Source organism: Pan troglodytes, chromosome 23 (genome assembly GCF_028858775.2).
Source record: "Pan troglodytes isolate AG18354 chromosome 23, NHGRI_mPanTro3-v2.0_pri, whole genome shotgun sequence".
Classification (NCBI taxonomy): Eukaryota; Metazoa; Chordata; class Mammalia; order Primates; family Hominidae; genus Pan; species Pan troglodytes.
This window is the reverse complement of record NC_086016.1, coordinates 20,541,739-20,558,002: the sequence shown is the minus strand read 5'-3', so window position 1 is coordinate 20,558,002 and position 16,264 is coordinate 20,541,739. Positions and strand designations below refer to the sequence as shown.

At 54.1% G+C, this 16,264-nt stretch overlaps 1 protein-coding gene across 20 annotated transcripts in view; it reads left to right on the top strand.

Moving 5' to 3' along the window:
• The window catches only part of MICAL3 (microtubule associated monooxygenase, calponin and LIM domain containing 3), a 236,512-nt gene that overhangs the window by 181,282 nt on the left and 38,966 nt on the right, over positions 1–16,264 (top strand). For 13 of the 20 annotated variants that reach the window (XM_016939665.4, XM_016939653.4, XM_054675714.2 and 10 more), the window contains 3 exons: positions 993–1,188; positions 10,838–11,082; positions 15,151–15,288. In XM_016939665.4, the coding sequence (XP_016795154.2) occupies positions 993–1,188; positions 10,838–11,082; positions 15,151–15,288 (579 nt within the window). The remainder of the gene's footprint in view (positions 1–992; positions 1,189–10,837; positions 11,083–15,150; positions 15,289–16,264) is intronic. The other 7 variants (XM_063807714.1, XM_063807712.1, XM_063807713.1 and 4 more) reach the window with 1 other exon arrangement.

Here is a 16,264-nt window from a genome sequence, read left to right as displayed (position 1 = left end):
AGCTGGGACTACAGGCACCCGCCACCGCGCCTGGTTAATTTTTTGTATTTTTAGTAGAGATGGGGTCTCACTGTGTTAGCCAGGATGGTTTTGATCTGCTGACCTCGTGATCCGCCTGCATCGGCCTCCCCTAGTGCTGGGATTACAGGTGTGAGCCACCGCACCCAGCCAGAGTGATGGGATTTTAAAATCACCTGGTGTGACGCCCTGTGCGCACAAAGGACTCCGGCCAAGGTCGCCGACGATGCTGAAACCACAGGGTGAAAGGACGCAGGCAGGGCACCCCGTGGCTTCGGAAGCCCACGGAGGACTGATGGGGAAGTGTGCCTGTGCATCGCAGAGAGGCCTGGGTGCCACCTCTGTGAGCGATCGGGCCTGGTGTCCTTCCTCTGAGCAGCGATGCTGCGGTAGGGGCAGCATCGCCCACGTGGCCTTATGAAACCGAAAGTGCCTTATCTAACTGTGAGGAGACAGATCTGCAGCATGAGACGTTCTTCAGGCAGCTGGCCAGGCCCCCTCAGTGGTGGGGCACGTGCCTGGTGGGGACTTGGATCCCGGGGCAGGCATTGGGGGAGGCACCTGGTGGGGGCCTGGATCCCTGGGGCAGACTGCACCGGGGATGCCCTTCTCAGGCAAGGCTGCTTCAGGGGCACCTGGCTCCTGGCTGCCTGCGGTCTGGCCCACACCCCTCACCACCAGTCACTCTTGCGGGGAGACTGCGTCTCCCCTCTGGGGGCCGGGTTCAGGGTGATGAAGGAGAGAGAACGCTCTGACCTGGAGGGCAGACAGGGCCACCTTCCTTTCTCCTGCAGAGTGAAATTCCCACTCTCATGCCAGGGTCCTTCTCTGGCCTCTGGCAACTCTGCGAATGCTCTGACCTTTGTCCTGCCCCACATTCTGGCAGGAGGGCCTGCAGCCTGGGTGTCAGCCCCCACTCCCACGCCCCGTCTGTGGTTGGACCTCAGTGCAGTGCTTCTGTGCTTGTCCCGCAGGTTCAGGCGTGAACGGCCTGGAGGAGCCCAGCATCGCCAAGCGACTGAGGGGCACCCCAGAGCGGATCGAGCTGGAGAACTACCGCCTGTCCCTGAGGCAGGCTGAGGCACTGCAGGAGGTACCGGAGGAGACTCAGGCCGAGCACAACCTGAGCAGCGTGCTGGACACGGGCGCCGAGGAGGACGTCGCCAGCAGGTCAGCACGCAGGGCTGCAGGGCGCCCACCCGCCACACGGCCCTGAGAGCCGCCTCACCTCTGTGTGTCTCGGTTTCTTCTCAGTGAAGGGAGGTCTCCTGTCTTTCCTGCTGCCCGCAGTCCATTCTCCCCAGTCCCTTTTAGGTTCTTAGCCTCATCTTCTAGTCAGTGAGGACTCCTCCATCAGACTCAATTCAGAGATTCAGGAAGTATTTATTCCTTGAGGGCCTGACATGTCCCCAGCTCCAAGTTTGTCATTGGGAAGGAAAGTGGCAGGCTCTGCCCCCGGGTTATTCACAGATTCAGCAGAGGGAAGGACGGGCACACGGGGAGGGACTCTGGGTGATTCAGCCACTAGTGCACCGGGCCGTCTTGAGGGAGGCCTAGTCCATCTCCCCAGGCATCTTTTTTTCTCCTGTAGGTAAAGAAAGGGACTGAAAATGTGTGCCCCAGGGGCCGCATGCAGCACCAGTGGATGCATGCTTAGGCAGTTCCAGAGCTGTAATCACATCCAGCTGGGTGACACCTTTGGGGATGTGCATGCTATAACCCCAGGACTCCCTATATCCACTGCCCTGCACCCCAGGGCTTCCAGTATCAGCGGAGAAGGCTTCAAAGTGTTCAGCCGATTACAGATGATCAAGAGAGCCAAGAATCAAAAGGGGGTCCGGTGTCCTGCGGGGCTTCAGGACAGAAACACAGGCTGCAACCCCGAGGGGCAGAGGCCTCGAGTGGCCTTGGAGAGCATTTGAATCACACACCAGGCACCTTGATTTAGCCATGATGAAGGGAACATGTGGGGATAAGGAGAGCAGAGCAGTTTTTTTAAGGTCCAAGAACGCTTTCCAGAAGGTGTTTGCTGGGCCGAGCTGCTTTCAGCTGCACCCGCCACCTCAGCCCTCATGTCAGACACCCTCTGCCTAGATTCATTCTTGGGCTGCCTCACAGACCGCTCCTCCGTGCATGCCAGGGGCAGCCTCTGCCTTGGTGTCTGCAGTTCCAAAGCTGTCACTGATGGCGCATCCTCATCCAGAACTCTGCTTCCCTATCCAGAGCACCCATGGAGGCCCCACTCTCCCCACTGTGCCCAGATGAGGGGGAGCCCACTCTCTCTCTACACTGACCCTGCAGTGAGGGTGAGAGATGCTGTGTGTCAAAACGCATTTATAAACCCTTGAGCAGAGCTACTGGCTTGACCTTGGGCTGAGTGTGGGTCAGCACCATTTTCTCCACTGTAATTTATAAATTGTGAGAGGCAGTGGGGCAGCAAGTTCATGTAATGTAGCAAGGACATTCCAGGAAGGCTAACCCCTGGCATTTATGGCAGGTATGACAGGAGGGCAGCACAGAAAACATGAAATCAGTCAGCATCTACGCAATGCAATACATGCCTCATCTTACTCAGATTGAAGTTAAAAAAAGATTTTAAAACTAGCATTCATGCTGGGCGCAATGGCTCATGCCTGTAATCCCAGCACTTTGGGAGGCCAAGGTGGGCACATCACTTAAGGTCAGGAGTTCAAGACCAGCCTGGCCAACATAATGAAACCCTGTCTCTACTAAAAATACAAAAATTAGCTGGGCATGGTGGTGCACACCTGTAATCCCAGCTACTTGGGAGGGTAAGGCATGAGAATTGCTTGAACCTGGGAGGCGGAGGTTGCAGCGAGCCAAGATCATGCCACTGCACCACTGCACTCCAGCCTGTGTGACAGAATGAGACTCCATCTCAAAAAAAAATTAAAATTAAAATCAAAAAATAAAATAAAGGCCAGGCACGGTGGCTCACACAGGAGAATCACTTGAACCCGGGAGGCGGAGGTTGCAGTGATCTGAGATCACACCAGTACACTCCAGCCTGGGAGATGGTGAGACTCCGTCTCAAAAAAAAAAAAAAATTAAAAGTAGCATTCAGTGCTATACAGAATGAAAAACAGTCTCTTAAAAGTGAAGAGCCAGGTGCGGTGGCTCACGCCTGTAATCCCAACGCTTTGGGAGGCTGAGGTGGGCGGATCACTTGAGGCCAAAAGTTCGAGACCAGCCTGGCCAACATGGGGAAACCCCATCTTTACTAAAAATACAAAAAATTAGCCGGGCATGGTGGCGGTCGCCTGTAATCCCAGTTACTCGGGAGGCTGAGGCAGGAGAATCACTGGAACCCAGAAGGCAGAGGTTGCAGTGAGCCAAGATCGTGCCTTCAAACTCCAGCCTAGGCAACAAGAGCGAAACTGCATCTTAAAAAAAAAAAAAAAAAAAAAAAAGGGAAGAGCCCAGCTAGGTGTGGTGGCTCATGCCTGTAATCCCAGCACTTTGGGAGGCTGGGGTAGGCAGATCACTTGAAGTCAGGAGTTCAAGACCAGCCTGGCCAACATGGTGAAACCCTGTCTCTACTAAAAATACAAAAACTTGCCAGGTGTGGTGGCATGCACCTGTAATCCCAGCTACTCAGGAGGCTGAGGCAGGAGAATCGCTTGAACCCAGGAGGCAGAGGTTGCAGTCAGCCAAGATCGTGCCACTGCACTCCAGCCTGGGCAACAGAGGGAGACTTCGTCTCAAAAAAAAAAAAAAAAAAAAAAAAAATGAAGAGCCCGGCCTGGTGCGGTAGCTCATGCCTGTAATCCCAGTACTCCGGGAGGCCAAAGCAGGCAGATCACCTGAGCCCAGGAGTTTGAGAGCAGCAGTAACATGATGAAACCCCGTCTCTACAAAAAATATGAAAATTATCCGGACCTGCCTGTAATCCCAACTACTCAGGAGGCTGAGGCAGGAGAACCACTTGAACCAGGGAGGCAGAAGTTACAGTGAGCCAGGATCATGCCATTGCAATCCAGCCTGTGAGACAGAGCAAGACCCTGTCTCAAAAAAAAAAAAGCATCTAGGGGAAGGAGCTATAAATGTTGTCTTACTTCCCTGGGTGGCCGTAGGACACAGGACGGGAAGTGCGTGATGTTTTTCTCTGTCTTCCCTACAGCACCAAGCACAGAATTGGGTGCCTTTCCAGCCGTCCGTCCTTCCTTGCTGAGATGTTAGACTGGTAGATGAGAAATGGCATCATTTTAAGGCATTAACCGTTCCAGCCAAGGAACTCTCATTTCACAAGTTCAGTGAACTCTTAACTTTGGCCTCTGCTGCAGGGGACAGCAGCTTGATGTTTCAGAACCTGACTTTGGAGTCAAACAAAGCCTGGATTTGAAGCCCAGTTCTGCCACCTGCTAGCTGTTGGCAATTTACTTAACCTCTCCCTGCTTCAGTTTCCTCATCTGCAAAGGTGCTGCACTTCATAGGTTTGTTTTGAGGATTAAGTCGTATAAAGCAGGGACAAAGCCTGATGCCCGGAGTTACTGCTCCTGTTACTCTCCTGGTGCAGCACAGGTCTCCCTCACCGCAGGGCCACCAGGGGCAGGGCCAGGCAGCCTTGTATTGGTTTCCTTAAACGGGGTTGATGCCGGGACTTGGGCTTGGCTCAAGCTCACCGTGTCCGAGAATGTTGGTAACCAAGCTTTCCCATGCCAGAGTCACCCAGGGCTTGTGATGAAAGCACAACACGTTGGGCTGAGTTTCTGATTCAGCGCCTCTGGGGTAAAGCCCCAGAATTTTTAGTTCTCAAAAGTTCCCAGGTGATGCTGTGGTCCAAAGACCACAATTTGAGAAACACCACTTTAATGTTTCTAAATTTCTCTGATAATAAACATCACTTGGGATGCTTGGTTAAAAATATAATTGCAGCCAGGCATGGTGGCTCACACCCGTAATCCCAGCACTGTGGGAGGCCAAGGCAGGAGGATTGCTTGTGTCTAGGAGTTCAAGATCAGACTCTGCAACAGAGCAAGATCCAGTCTCTACAAATTAGCCAGCGTGGTGGTACGCTCCTGTGGTCCCAGCTCCTCAGGAGGCTAAAGCAAGAGGATCGCTTGTGCCCAGGAGTTCACTGCCTGGGTGACAGAGTGAGACCCTGGCTCAAAAACAAAACAAAACAAATGTAATTTCTAGGCGCACCCTGGAGTATCTAATTCAGTGGGTTTGGGGTGGAGGCCAGGAATGTCAGTGTCCAACAGACCCCCCAGGTGAGTCTCATAATCAATTCATGGTTTAGTCACACAAGCGCCTATAAATCCCAAGCCTTGTCACAGACCCTTGGCCCAGGCCTGATCAGCTTCATGCCTCTACCTTGCAGGCAAGGTGGGGCCTGTCTCCTGGAGGAGACCCTGGAAATAGCAGCTTTGTTTTCACTGGAAAGGCCAGTTGGCCAAAGCCAAGGGAGGGCTGGCTTTGTGATGTTTGTGTTGTTTTCCCTGACTGCCTTCCTTTCTGGAAGAATGTGCCCCGGGCAGCAAAGGCAGCTGGTGCAGTGCCCACGTGCTGAAGTTCTTTAGCATTTCCACATTCTTGGCTCTAGAGAGAAGTCAGGAGGGCTAGCACACACAGGTATGTTTTCTGATGGGACAGGCGAGGTCACAGAAAAGTGGATGGCAGGCGTTGCTGTCTGTCAGAATAACACGAAAGTGAGAGAAGGCCGCTCTTTCAGAATAACACCACAAGTGAGAGAAGGCCGCTCCCTCAGGGCTGGCCATGAATAAATGGGGATTTCTGCCTGTTCTCTCCCTCCCGCCTCACTCCCTTTTCCTGCAGAGGCAGCTCCTGAGCCATTGCCAAGCAGGATGCTAGTTTTAGCATGGATTACATTTCCACCGTGTAAAGCCTGCTGCATGATGTGCATCTTCTCCAGCCGCCTCCTCAGCAGGAGAGGGTTTGCACAGTTGTCAGGGAAGGGAACCTAGGGGCATGGCCCAACGGGACAGAGGATTTGAGTCCCTCTGATTATGAGCGGGTTAATTTAAAAGTGAAAACCATGGTTACCCATTGCCCTTTAAAAACCACCCAGGGGCCGGGCACAGTGGCTCATGCCTGTAATCCCAGCACTTTTGGAGGCCGAGGCAGGCAGATCACAAGGTCAGGAGATCGAGACCATCCTGGCTAATATGGTGAAACCCCGTCTCTACTAAAAAAGTACAAAAAATTAGCCAGGCGTGGTGGCGGGCCGAGTAGTCCCAGCTGCTCGGGAGGCTGAGGCAGGAGAATGGCGTGAACCTGGGAGGCGGAGCTTGCAGTGAGCCTAGATCGCGCCACTGCACTCCAGCCTGGGTGACAGAGCAAGACTCCATCTCAAAAAAAAAAAAAAAAAACCACCCAGGAACTTCAAGTGGTTCCTGGCAGCAGCCTCCTCTTTCATGGTAGGGTCTGCTTGAATTCCTGGTCTGCACTTCTCAGGTTGCATCCAGGCAGGCAGGAGCTTGATCAAGACCTTCTTCCTGACAGTAGCCACCCTGACACAGGCTACTGGCTGGGAACTCTTGGGTTCTGGGAGAACCACCCAGGAAGGCACAGCATGACTCCGTGTGGACCCTGGTGGGAATCCCGACTTCTCCTTATGCAAATGACCCAACTTCCTTAGGCTTCGGTCTTGTCATTTATAAAAGCAGCGCAGCCCCGTGACCTAGAGCATTTGTGCAATTAAACGAGCTACCCATGGGAAGCACTTTGTGCTGCGGGCACGCGGTCAGGGCTGCCCTCCGTCAATCACTGTCATCCTCGGATCCGCCCCTCTTGACACAGCAGAGGACTGCAGAGCACGTCAAGTGGAGCAAACCTTGTCTGTTTAGAATCAAGTGCATGTGCCCGTTGGATTTCTTTCCCATGCTAGGTCTGCCAGTGTCTCAGTGAGAAGACAGCTGGGGGGAAATTCAGAGCAGGTGCTTTGAGTTGAGTAGCTGGGTATAAACTGAGGCAAGGAGGGATTTTGCTGGACGCTCTTCTAACTGGAATAGCCAGCACCTTCTGATGGAGGCTTTACCGGGGGACAGTCGGGGTGCAACCTCTGACATCTCTGAAAGTAGCGTAAGCCTGCCCTGGCTTTCACCGCAGCCCCTGGCACATTCCTGCTGTCCTGGCCACACTTGGCCCTGTGAGGAGCACAGTGGTGACCCGGCACCTGCCCTTGGAGAGAGTGTGACCCTGGGGGAGGCAGACCCCAATCAAGCAATCTCACAGGACAGTGCGTTGTCACCAGTGCCAAAACAGATCCTGTGAGGAGGGCAAGGTGATCCTGATGACTAGATCTGACCCCGTCCCTCCTGGGAGGCAGTTCTGAGAAGTCAGCCTCCCCAGAGGGAGGGAGAAGTTGTCTGTGTTGCATCTGTTTCTGGTATAGTGATCCTCTGTGCTTAAGAAGTTTCCAGGCTAAGGTCCAAAGGGTCGGCCACACTGCAGGTTCCTCCCTCCTCTGCACCTTTCCTCCAGAGATGCAGGTGCTCGGAGCCTCGAGGTACTGAATTCACACTGCGAATCTTGTGTGTGACGCACAGGACCTGGGCCGACCCAGAGACTGCCCCAGTCCTTTGAAAATCATGGACTGGAAAGGAGTTGGAAACTCCTGCCGGGTTCCTCTGTGTCCTTCATGAAGAGAGGGTGGCCTGTCTGGGAGCTGCAGAAGCAAGCGCCAAGGTGTCTGGGAGGTGGGCTGGGTTTGCAGCTGATGGACGGAGGTGAGGGTTGCTTTCTACTGTCTTCTGTGCTCCCGTGGTCCTTGAGCTGTTGTGAAACCAGCTGATGCGACACGGCTGTGGGCTGGCCTCGCTGGCCTCATCTCGGGGCATCTATTCAGTGCCCACATTGTGCCTGTGCAGCTATCCTCACGACATGGCGCAGGGTGAGGACAGGCCTGTGCTGAGGCCCCCTCCCAGTGAACTGCAGTGCGGCCCTGCCCTGCTGCCAACTGCTGGGCAGCCTTGCACAGGCCCCGGCTGCTCAGCTGGGAAAGAGGAACCAGGGGGCCTTCCCTTGGCCCAGCGAAGATTTAAGATGAGCATAGATGCATCCTTAGCCTTATTTTATGTTCAAACAGTGTTAAATGACATGCACTAGGTTATGTATTGTTGTTCACTAATAAGAAAGTAAATTAATGAAAACACAAGCGTAAGGCAGAAAGAATACCAATAAAGGTAATGCTGAAAAATAACCAAAATCCAGATGCCAAGTTTTCCGTGGCCCAGATTCTTAGGTTTGCCCACTTTCGACCTCTCCTCCCGGCCCTCCGCCCACCGTGCTTGTGTTCTGCTGCGCTTTAGCATGATGTGCGTACACCTTTCCTCCCCTTGAGAATAAGGAGCTTTTGTTATTTTTAATTTATTTTTATCTTTATTTTTTGTAGAGACTGGGTCTCTCCATGGTTGCCCAGGATGGTCTCAAACTCCTGGGCTCAAATGATCCACCCACCTCAGCCTCCCACAGTGCTGGGATCACAGATGTGAGCTACTGGGCCCAGCTGAGCATAAGAGTCTTTTCTGTGTCACCTTTGTGTTCCCTACAGTGTCTAGCAAGTGCGTTGTGAGGGGAAGATAATTGAATAAATTTTATCCAGGTAAATGAACGAGTGAAGCTGATTCACTACCCTGAGCTCCTTGCAGTATATTCTTTTGTCCACTGGCTGAGCTGTAGGTGCTCAGAAATGTTCACCGAGTGAATGAATGAACGTGTCATTGAGCAAACTCAGAGAGCACAAATAATCAACTCACAGTCACACAGCCAGCCAGTAGCAGAGCTGGTGTGGCACAGTGAGGAAATGGCCAGCTGAAAAGAGGGAATACAGCCCACAAGACTGCCCCGCTTCTGACCCCAGTGGCGAATTCCGGAGTCTCCCAGAATCACCCACAGGTTTGATAGTTTGCTAGAGCTCGCAGAACTCACTGAAAGCTGTTGTACTCATGGTTATGGTTCGTTACAGGGAAAGGGTACAGATGTCAGTGAGCCAAGGGAAGAAGTACATAGGGTGAGTCCAGGAAGGAACCAGACTCAGCTTCCATTGTGCTCACTGTGGGGCCAGGACAGCTGTACTCTCTTGGTCTCGATGTGTGACGATACGCCAGGAGTATTGCTCACCTGAGCAATACTGAGACCCTGTGTTTGGAGTTTTTATTACATAGGCAATGATTGATTGATTGTCCACATGGTTGATCTCAGTCTCCGGGTCACTGGATACCGTGCGACCCAAAGCCTCACCCTAATCACATTACTAGACTATGCAACATGAACCGGGGTCTCCGGCAAACAGTGACAGCCCCATAGGCAGGGCATCCCAGGCGTGTCTAGGTTACTTTCGTGGAGCCAAGGACAAGGGCTGGAGTCCTCTCTTTGGACAAGGCGAGATTCTTCACCTGGCAGCGATCACCCTGGCAGTGCCCCTCAGTGCTCATCGTGGTGTATTCACTGGTTCGCCCTCTCACACACGAGCAGGCTGGGGGAGAGCCTGCCTGGGCAGAGAGAGGACACACCCTCGCAGGAGGTCAGGGCAGATGCCCCCTCGTGCCTGATGCTTCTTGGATTTTGTTGGGCCAGAGGTCGGGCCATGGCTTTAACGTGAAAGCTGATTTCCCCCGGCCTCTCACTGCAGGCAAGGCCTCTCCTGAAAAAGATGCTTTGGGAATTATCAGACCACGAAACACTCAGAAACATCTCCATTTGTGCAGCAATGTTGGGGTTTTGCGTGTATTGGAGCCCCACAGGTTGCAAGGAACCCGGTTTTGTTCCTGTCCTGCCTCCCTCCACAGGGCAGGAGGGGGGTACACTGCTGCAGGAGGGTGGCCAGAGCAAGGAGCTACGGTTTGGGTAGTGTCCGTTGTGGCGTGTGCATTCTTACAGGTGTGCGGCTTCCTATGTCAGCCGCGCTTGCCTGCAGCTGCGAGGGGAGTGCTTGGCAGTGCAGCAGCTGGCAGGAGCGACGGCCCTGGGGTTGGAGGTTTGTCTCCACCCTTTCCCCATCATCTCTGTCCTGTGGCTTTGCAGTGAGCGGTGCCTTTGCCGTCATTTCCCCGTGTGTCCCCACAGCGTCCTGCTCAGGGATTGGCACGTGGTAGGGTTCTAAGGAGTGCCAGGAAATGGAATCCGTCGCCCCACCCCAGCACACAGACCTTGATCATCAGCCAGTTAAGTCCAGGCCTTTCTGGGTCCCGCCTCCCCCCACCACACCCACAGCTCTCCTGAGAGGCTTCTGACAGGCCGCAGTCACACAGAATTGAGTTCCTCTAACTAGACAGTGGGCCAGGATGAGAGAAGACTTTCCATTCTCAATTCCCAGGGTCATGGGTTTATATCAGAATGAGTCCACTGCCCTGCTTGTGCCCTCGAGGCCGTCTATGAAACGTAAACCAGCGATCTCAGTGTTTGCTGCTTGAAGCACCCTGAGGGATGGGGCTGTGGCTTGAGTTTGAGCGGCTGCAGTCAGGAACTTCCATGGGCTCCGTGAGGAGCTGCTTTCCCAGTTCTGCACACTCCCCTCCACAGGCAGAGGCTGGGCCAGACCCACAGGCAGCCTTCGGTGGTCCCCTCCCTACCCCATCCACCTGAGGAGAAGTGCGTGAGGTCTGTGAGCAGGAGGCATTCTTCCCTTTGTCCCCTTAGTCGGGCTTGGGTAGGTGGCTTCTCATGCCCGGGTACCCTGTCCTGCTGATGCCGCTTTCTCCTCCCTCCTGTCTCTCTCCGCCTGCTCAGCAGCTGCTTTGCCTGACATGCATTGTTTCTGATGGTGGCCCTTCCCCTTCCCCTTCTCAGTTTTTCTTCATTCCCTCACTCTGGCTATGTGGTTATTTCCTCACAGTAGTTCCGAGTCTGAGATGGAGGAGGAGGAAGAGGAGGAGGAGGAGGAGCCTCGCCTGCCCCCATCTGACCTGGGTGGTGTTCCGTGGAAGGAGGCCGTGCGGATCCATGCCCTTCTGAAAGGGAAAAGTGAAGAGGAGCTAGAGGCCTCGAAGAGCTTTGGGCCTGGGAATGAAGAGGAGGAGGAGGAGGAAGAATATGAAGAGGAGGAGGACTATGACGAGGAGGAGGAAGAGTCCAGTGAAGGTCAGAACAAAATCTCTGCTCCGAACTCTGCCCTGTCCCCCAAAGTGATCTGTTTCATGCGTGAGTGTAAGAGGTTTCTGGGGCTGACGTCACACGGACGTGCCTCCTGCACAGCCCAGGGACCACCCCTCCTAACATAAGACATGGGGGGCAGAGGGGAGGACACCGTAGCGTTGAGCAGGCGGTTGGCAGTGGAAGTAATGTCCCTTGTGCACATTGGTTTAGAAATTGGAAGTGGAAGGCAGAGAGCCAGTCCAAGGACTCATCCAAGTTAGGCCACTCCTACTTGTCTCCACCTCGTTTTCTCTTTTTGCCCTGTAGTTTCAGTTGAAAAAATTAATAAGGAAAGGGAATTTAGCTTTCTAGAGGATTCCCCGATCCTAGTCTAGGGTTTCGGAGGTGACTATGAGCTTAGTGCCCACTGGATGGGGCTCAGTTGATGGCACGCAGGGCAGCGTTTTGGGGACAGTGTCCTGAAGGGATACTCAGGCCCAGGGGCCAGCCACTCTGGCTGGTTCTGAAATAGTCTCTTGCCTTGGACTTGAGATTTTTCAATTCTGCCCCTATCTCTGGCTGTGTGTGGCCTCAAGTGATGAGGAGGGACTTGCTGGGCCTGTGCAGGAGAGAAGGCCATTCTTTCTCTGCTCCAGCAGCGCAGAAGTCTGGGGGGTGGTGAAGATGGAGCCAGGGCAGGTGGAGATCTGAGTCCCCAAAAGATAGATGTGGAGTGAGCAGGAAGGACATGACCTTTAATTTCTGAGCACCAGTGACTCCCTGCAGCGGTCAGAGGAGCGGTTGAGTTCTCAGTGACCCCAGGCCCCGCAGAGCTGGCACTGTGCTCATCTCTGCTTCTCCTGGCACCTGTGTGCTTGCTGCCCAGTCCCATCCGGGGGTCTGTTTTCTCTGGCACACAGGGCTGAGCCCTTGCCTGACAGGGCTCATGTTCCTGATCCAGTCCCCCGGGAGCTGTGCAGCTCCAGGATGTTGGCCCCAGTGAGGTGGGTTGGCAGAAGGAACCGCACCCTTGGGCGTCTGCCAGAACAGCTGGCGTCAGGGACTTCCTCGGGCTCCCTGAGGACCTGCTCTCCCAGTTCTCTACTCTTCCCTCCGAGGCAGAGGCTGGGCAGGACCCACAGGCAGCCCTTAGTGACCCGCACTCCACACCCTGTCCGCCGTAGGAGAAATGGGGTCTGTGAATCTGGGCTCTCCCTCCATGCTGCCGTGTCTGCAGAGCCAGGTGCCGGCGTGGCCTCTGCTAGCCAGCGGAGTGAGCATGCACAGCTGGTCCAGGGCACGGTGTTTTGTCTGCACTGTTCCAGACATCGTCACCTCCATCTGATGATGGTCACTCGGCAGCTTTGAGCCCTGGCACAGCTTAGGGTCGAAGCACGTTCCCTTTTCAGGAGAGTTGAGCCGAGCTTTCCTTCACGCAGACTTAATTTCCTGGACTTAGTGCTAACGTCGAGACCAAACCTGTAGGAAAAGAGCTTTAACTACACAAACACATACTGACAGATTCAGCCAAACTCCGAGAGTCCCGGACCGGAGCCTGTGTCCCTAGCGCAGGTGTGTCTGTTGGGCAGCCGACGGTGCCTGTGCAGGCAGTGGCTGGACGCTACTACTCCCTTCTCTTCCCTCCCTGCTTGATCGCGCTGTGGGATTCCTGATGCTGTGTGGGTCTCTGGCTCCCCCTGCCGTAGAAGGGGAGTACTGCCCCTGGGACACAGAACTGCAAGGCCAGTGGCGCCAGGTACCTCCCACAGGAAGAAGATTTGAGGACATTTAAAGGTACCCACTTTACCCCGTGCCCACCTTCTACCCCAGCTCCCTGGCAGCCATCCAAAATTTGCCTCCAAGAGCATGTCTCACAGACAGAGGTCTGTGTTTTATGGAACTGTGCTGACGGGCTCTGCACACATCTCACTGGGCTACTCTCCCTGGTCCCAGCCTGCCCAGACAGTCAGGCGCAAAGTAACATGTGAGTCAGAAGAGGTTCTGGAGGAAGTTGGAGAAGGCTCCAGAAGTGGCCTCATGGAATGTGGCCCCATCTATGCCGCATATGTTTTGCTGCAAGCTCATATCCAGCCGAGACTTGGCTCCTTCTCTGATGCAGGAAACCTATCGCCAGCGCAGGTGCCTTTAATGTTTCTCTGAGAAAGGAGGAAATGCTGGCTTGTGCTGTCGATAAGTCCCCAAGGCTGCATGTATTAGCAGGAAGCACAGCAGGACTCTGAGAGAAGAATGCGTCTCTTCTCTTTGTTGCTGAGAAGGTAGAGAGAGGCCCTGCACTCTTTGACTTACCTTCCTCAGTCCTGTGCATCCAGGCTGTTAGGTGACTCTGCTGTGACTTAGTCCCACCCAGCACCATAAAGAAAGGCAAATTGACGGCCGGGTGCAGTGGCTCATGCCTGTAATCCCAGCACTTTGGGAGGCCGAGGCGTGTGGATCACCTGAGATCGGGAGTTTGAGACCAGTCTGACCAACACGGAGAAACCCTGTCTCTACTAAAAAATACAAAAAATTAGTCGGACATGGTGGCACATGCCTGTAATCCCAGCTACTTGGGAGGCTGAGGCAGGAGAATTGCTTGAACCTGGGAGGCGGAGGTTGCGGTGAGCTGAGATCGTGCCATTGCACTCTAGCCTGGGCAACAAGAGCGACACTTCGTCTCAAAAAAAAAAAAAAAAGGCAAATTCACCTCAGAAAAAAGTCCACAAATCTATAGAGACCAGCAACATCTATAGAGACCAGCAACTCCAACAAGGGGCTAATACCCCACATACGGCTTGCAGGGCCAGCAACAAATCTATAGAGACTAGCAGCTCCAACAACGGGCTGATACCCCACATACGGCAGAGCACAGGGCCAGCATCACACTGGGTGGTCTTGCTGGTCCTTTCTGCCCGTTTCACATTCCCTGTTGCTTGAAGAGGCTGTCATAGTGACTGAAGCCAAGGCCAGATTGTCTGGTTAGACTCAGAGGAGGCATGTCACCCATTCCCAGATGGAAGCTGGCTCCTGGCAGGAACACGAATCCTTCAGATCAGGTGGCACCTGCTGAACAGCCACCTTCCCTTCCCAGTTGCTGGCTGTCCCTTTATCTTAACCCAACTATGTGGCACGGTCCAAGCACTAAGTACAGGGATCCCACAGGGCAGGGATCCGGAGGGGCCACTGGTGAGTTTCCATGTAGCTGAGAAACCAGGCCTTGTTTCCAGAGGTGATAAGCAGGGCACCATATGGAGTTCTTAGGTGAGGGCTTTGACCTCAGAGAGCTGTTGGTCTCATTCTCGCCTGTGAAATTCCAAGGGTTTGGAAACGTACATGAAAGAGCTCTGCTTCCCTCCCAGCCATCACCTCCCCTGACTCTACCCTCCGCTGGGATCCGTGTCCTTGCCTCAGACCCAGCATGCAGCATGAGGCCCACTAAGGGATGGGGACTTTTTCTCTCCAGCAGCAGCTCCAGCTGCAGAAGATGCAAACCGAAGTGCCAGCAAAGTCTATCTCTGTCCTGTATGAGCTGGCCGGCCGGCGGCAGAATGACACAATCTCTTCCCACCTCTCTCGTCACCTGGCCATCAGCTGGGCGAGTGGTGGTGGGCACCTTGCTGTGTGACCAGCAGAGGGGCAGGATAGTGCATCCTGGGGTCTCACACTGTGCTAGGGACAAAGCAGGTCCTTGTGACCCCTTGGGGCTGGGCCTGCAGAAGCAGGCTGGAATCTGCTCTTTTTCCATCTTGGTGCATGGGCCCCCTGAATGCAGCTCAGGATGAAAGGAGCCTCAGAAAGGAACGTGTGATTCTCTTCACTGAATTGAATGGTACATATACGGCTGGAAATGACCAGGTCACACTGAATGAGCAGAAGGACTGTGCGTGTGTGTCTGTGTGTCCATGCGTCTGTGTGTGTGTGTGTATACATGTGCATACATGTTCTTAATTTTTACTTCTTTCTGATTCATACTGACCCTGGCCAATGCTGTAACTTCTCTTTCTGTTTCCTTTCCCATGCTATTTCATCCCCTCCTTCCCCACCTCATTTCTCCACCCCTTGACCCTGGGACACTAGCCGGGAACCAGAGGCTCCAGCAGGTCATGCACGCGGCGGATCCTCTGGAGATCCAGGCTGACGTGCACTGGACTCATATCCGTGAGAGAGAGGAGGAAGAGAGGATGGCGCCGGCCTCTGAGTCCTCTGCTTCCGGAGGTAAACACTCCCAGCCCCAGGCCGCAGCGTGCCCCGAGCACCGCCCGCCTGCTGCCTCTGTCGCCACAGGGGGCCTTTCTGTCAGGGCAGAGCCACCCATGAGGTCACACACGGGAGCCAGGCACATCCCGCTTTGCTGCTGTCAGTTGTGACACCTGTACTTTTCATCTGAGGATATGTAAAGTTCTCTGTGGATTAAGAGGTTGTGGACTCTTTCTCCATTGATGCAAAATGGTAAAATGAACCTGATCTTGGGTAAACCAAGAATTTTCTGTCTTTCTCTCATGTTTCTGGTCACCGCTGCTCTTTCCTCACTTCGTAAAACGTTCTGGTACTTTTCTCAGAGTGTGTCTGGACGTGCATGTGTGTTGGCAGGAAGGGGGCGGGAGGGGCATGTTTGGAAGTGAAATGAAGTCTTGGGAAGAGATTTCTGTCCAGGAGGCCTCCACAGTAGCATCGTCTCCAGCCCCAGGCTTTAGGTGTGACGGTCTGTGTCACACAGTAGGATGAAGATGAACCTTATTCTGGCTTTTTTAAATAAAGGAATAGCGATAAGAGAAGGACCGTGGAGACTGCTGAGGGACGTGGTGGCCGCTGTGCCATCTTCCCTGGCGTGCTGTCTTCCAAATACCCACCCTCGGAGTCACCTCTGCTGTCACTTCTGTGCGTGCACATTTTCATTCAGCACCGGTCACGGGCCACACCCCCTGCCAGGCTCTGAGCATACAAAAGGGGCATTTCCTGCCATCATGAAACAGCATCTAATAAGACGTTTGTTCCTCCCTGGCTCCAAATCTTCACCTGTAGGCAAGACCAACCTCCGTTTCCGGCTTGTGGTGGCACCATGAGCACCCGCATCACTGGGCTGGCCTGTGAGCTGGGGAGCGCTCTACAGCCCTGGGCTGGCGGCGGCCCTACCTTGGGTTTTCCCTCTTCTCTTCTCATCCTGATTCTCCATCACACAGGCTAACAACGT